Consider the following 1,817-nt stretch of genomic DNA (forward strand, 5'->3'; position numbering starts at 1 on the left):
TATAGAGCCATCTTCTCACCATCCTCCCCAGTTTATGAAGAATCCGGACCATCCACCCCACACACCGGGCAGACGCATCTTCTCACCCATTTCCTCAAATTATGAACAATCCAGACCAGGCAGACGTATAGAGCCATCTTCTCATCATCCTCGTCAACTTATGAACAATCCAGACCGTCCGCCTCACACACCGGGCAGACGTATAGAGCCATCTTCTCACCATCCTCCTCAACTTATGAACAATCCAGACCGTCAGCCTCACACACAGGGCAGACGTATAGAGCCATCTTCTCACCATCCTCCTCAACTTATGAACAATCCAGACCGTCCGCCTCACACACCGGGCAGACGTATAGAGCCATCTTCTCACCATCCTACTCAGCTTATGAACAATCCGGACCATCCTCCCCACACACCGGGCAGACGCATCTTTTCGCCTATTTCCTCAAATTATGAACAATCCAGACTGTGCGCCTCACACACCAGGCAGACGTATAGAGCCATCTTCTCACATCCTACTCAGCTTATGAACAATCCGGACCATCCACCCCACACCCCGGGCAGACGCATCTTCTCGCCCATTTCCTCAAATTATGAACAATCCAGACCGTCCGCCTCACAAACTGGGCAGACATATAGATCCATCTTCTCACCATCCTCCTCAACTTATGAACAATCCAGACCGTCCGCCTCACACACCGGGCAGATGTATAGAGCCATCTTCTCACCATCCTCCCCAGTTTATGAACAATCCGGACCATCCACCCCACACACTAGGCAGACGCATCTTCTCGCCCATTTCCTCAAATTATGAACAATCCAGACCGTCCACCTCACACACCGGGCAGTCGTATAGAGCCATCTTCTCCCTATCCTCCTCAACTTATGAACAATCCAGACCGTCAGCCTCACACACCGGGCAGACGTATAGAGCCATCTTCTCACCATCCTCCTCAACTTATGAACAATCCAGACCGTCCGCCCCACACACCGGGCAGATGTATAGAGACATCTTCTCACCATCCTCCTCAACTTATGAACAATCCGGACCATCCACCCCACACACCGGGCAGACGTATAGAGCCATCTTCTCACCATCCTCCCCAGTTTATGAAGAATCCGGACCATCCACCCCACACACCGGGCAGACGCGTCTTCTTGCCCATTTCCTCAAATTATGAACAATCCAGACCGGGCAGACGTATAGAGCCATCTTCTCACCATCCTCCTCAACTTATGAACAATCCAGACCGTCCGCCTCACACACCGGGCAGACGTATAGAGTCATCTTCTCACCATCCTCCTCAACTTATGAACAATCCAGACCGTCTGCCTCACACACCGGGCAGACGTATAGAGCCACCGGGCAGACGTATAGAGGCATCTTCTCACCATCCTCCTCAACTTATGAACAATCCAGACCGTCCGCCGCACACACCGGGCAGACGTATAGAGCCATCTTCTCATCATCCTCGTCAACTTATGAACAATCCAGACCGTCAGCCTCACACACCGGGCAGACGTATAGAGCCATCTTCTCACCATCCCCTCAACTTATGAACAATCCAGACCGTCCGCCCCACACACCGGGCAGATGTATAGAGACATCTTCTCACCATCCTCCTCAACTTATGAACAATCCAGACCGTCCGCCCCACACACCTGGCAGACATATAGAGCCAACTTCTCATCATCATCCTCAACTTATTGACAATTCAGACCGTCCGCCCCACACACTGGGCAGACGTATAGAGCCATCTTCTCACCATCCTCCTCAACTTATGAACAATCCTGACCGCCCGCCTCACACACCGGGC

At 52.0% G+C, this 1,817-nt stretch overlaps 1 protein-coding gene across 1 annotated transcript; it reads left to right on the forward strand.

Annotated features, from left to right (window-relative positions):
* The first annotated feature begins 810 nt into the window (after positions 1–810).
* Positions 811–1,560, forward strand: LOC121390330 (basic salivary proline-rich protein 4-like). The gene has a single exon (XM_041522118.1). It carries the CDS (start codon positions 811–813, stop codon positions 1,558–1,560), a length of 750 nt encoding a protein of 249 aa, XP_041378052.1.
* Positions 1,561–1,817: the final 257 nt, after the last annotated feature.

This window comes from Gigantopelta aegis, chromosome 15, assembly GCF_016097555.1.
Source record: "Gigantopelta aegis isolate Gae_Host chromosome 15, Gae_host_genome, whole genome shotgun sequence".
NCBI lineage: Eukaryota > Metazoa > Mollusca > Gastropoda > Neomphalida > Peltospiridae > Gigantopelta > Gigantopelta aegis.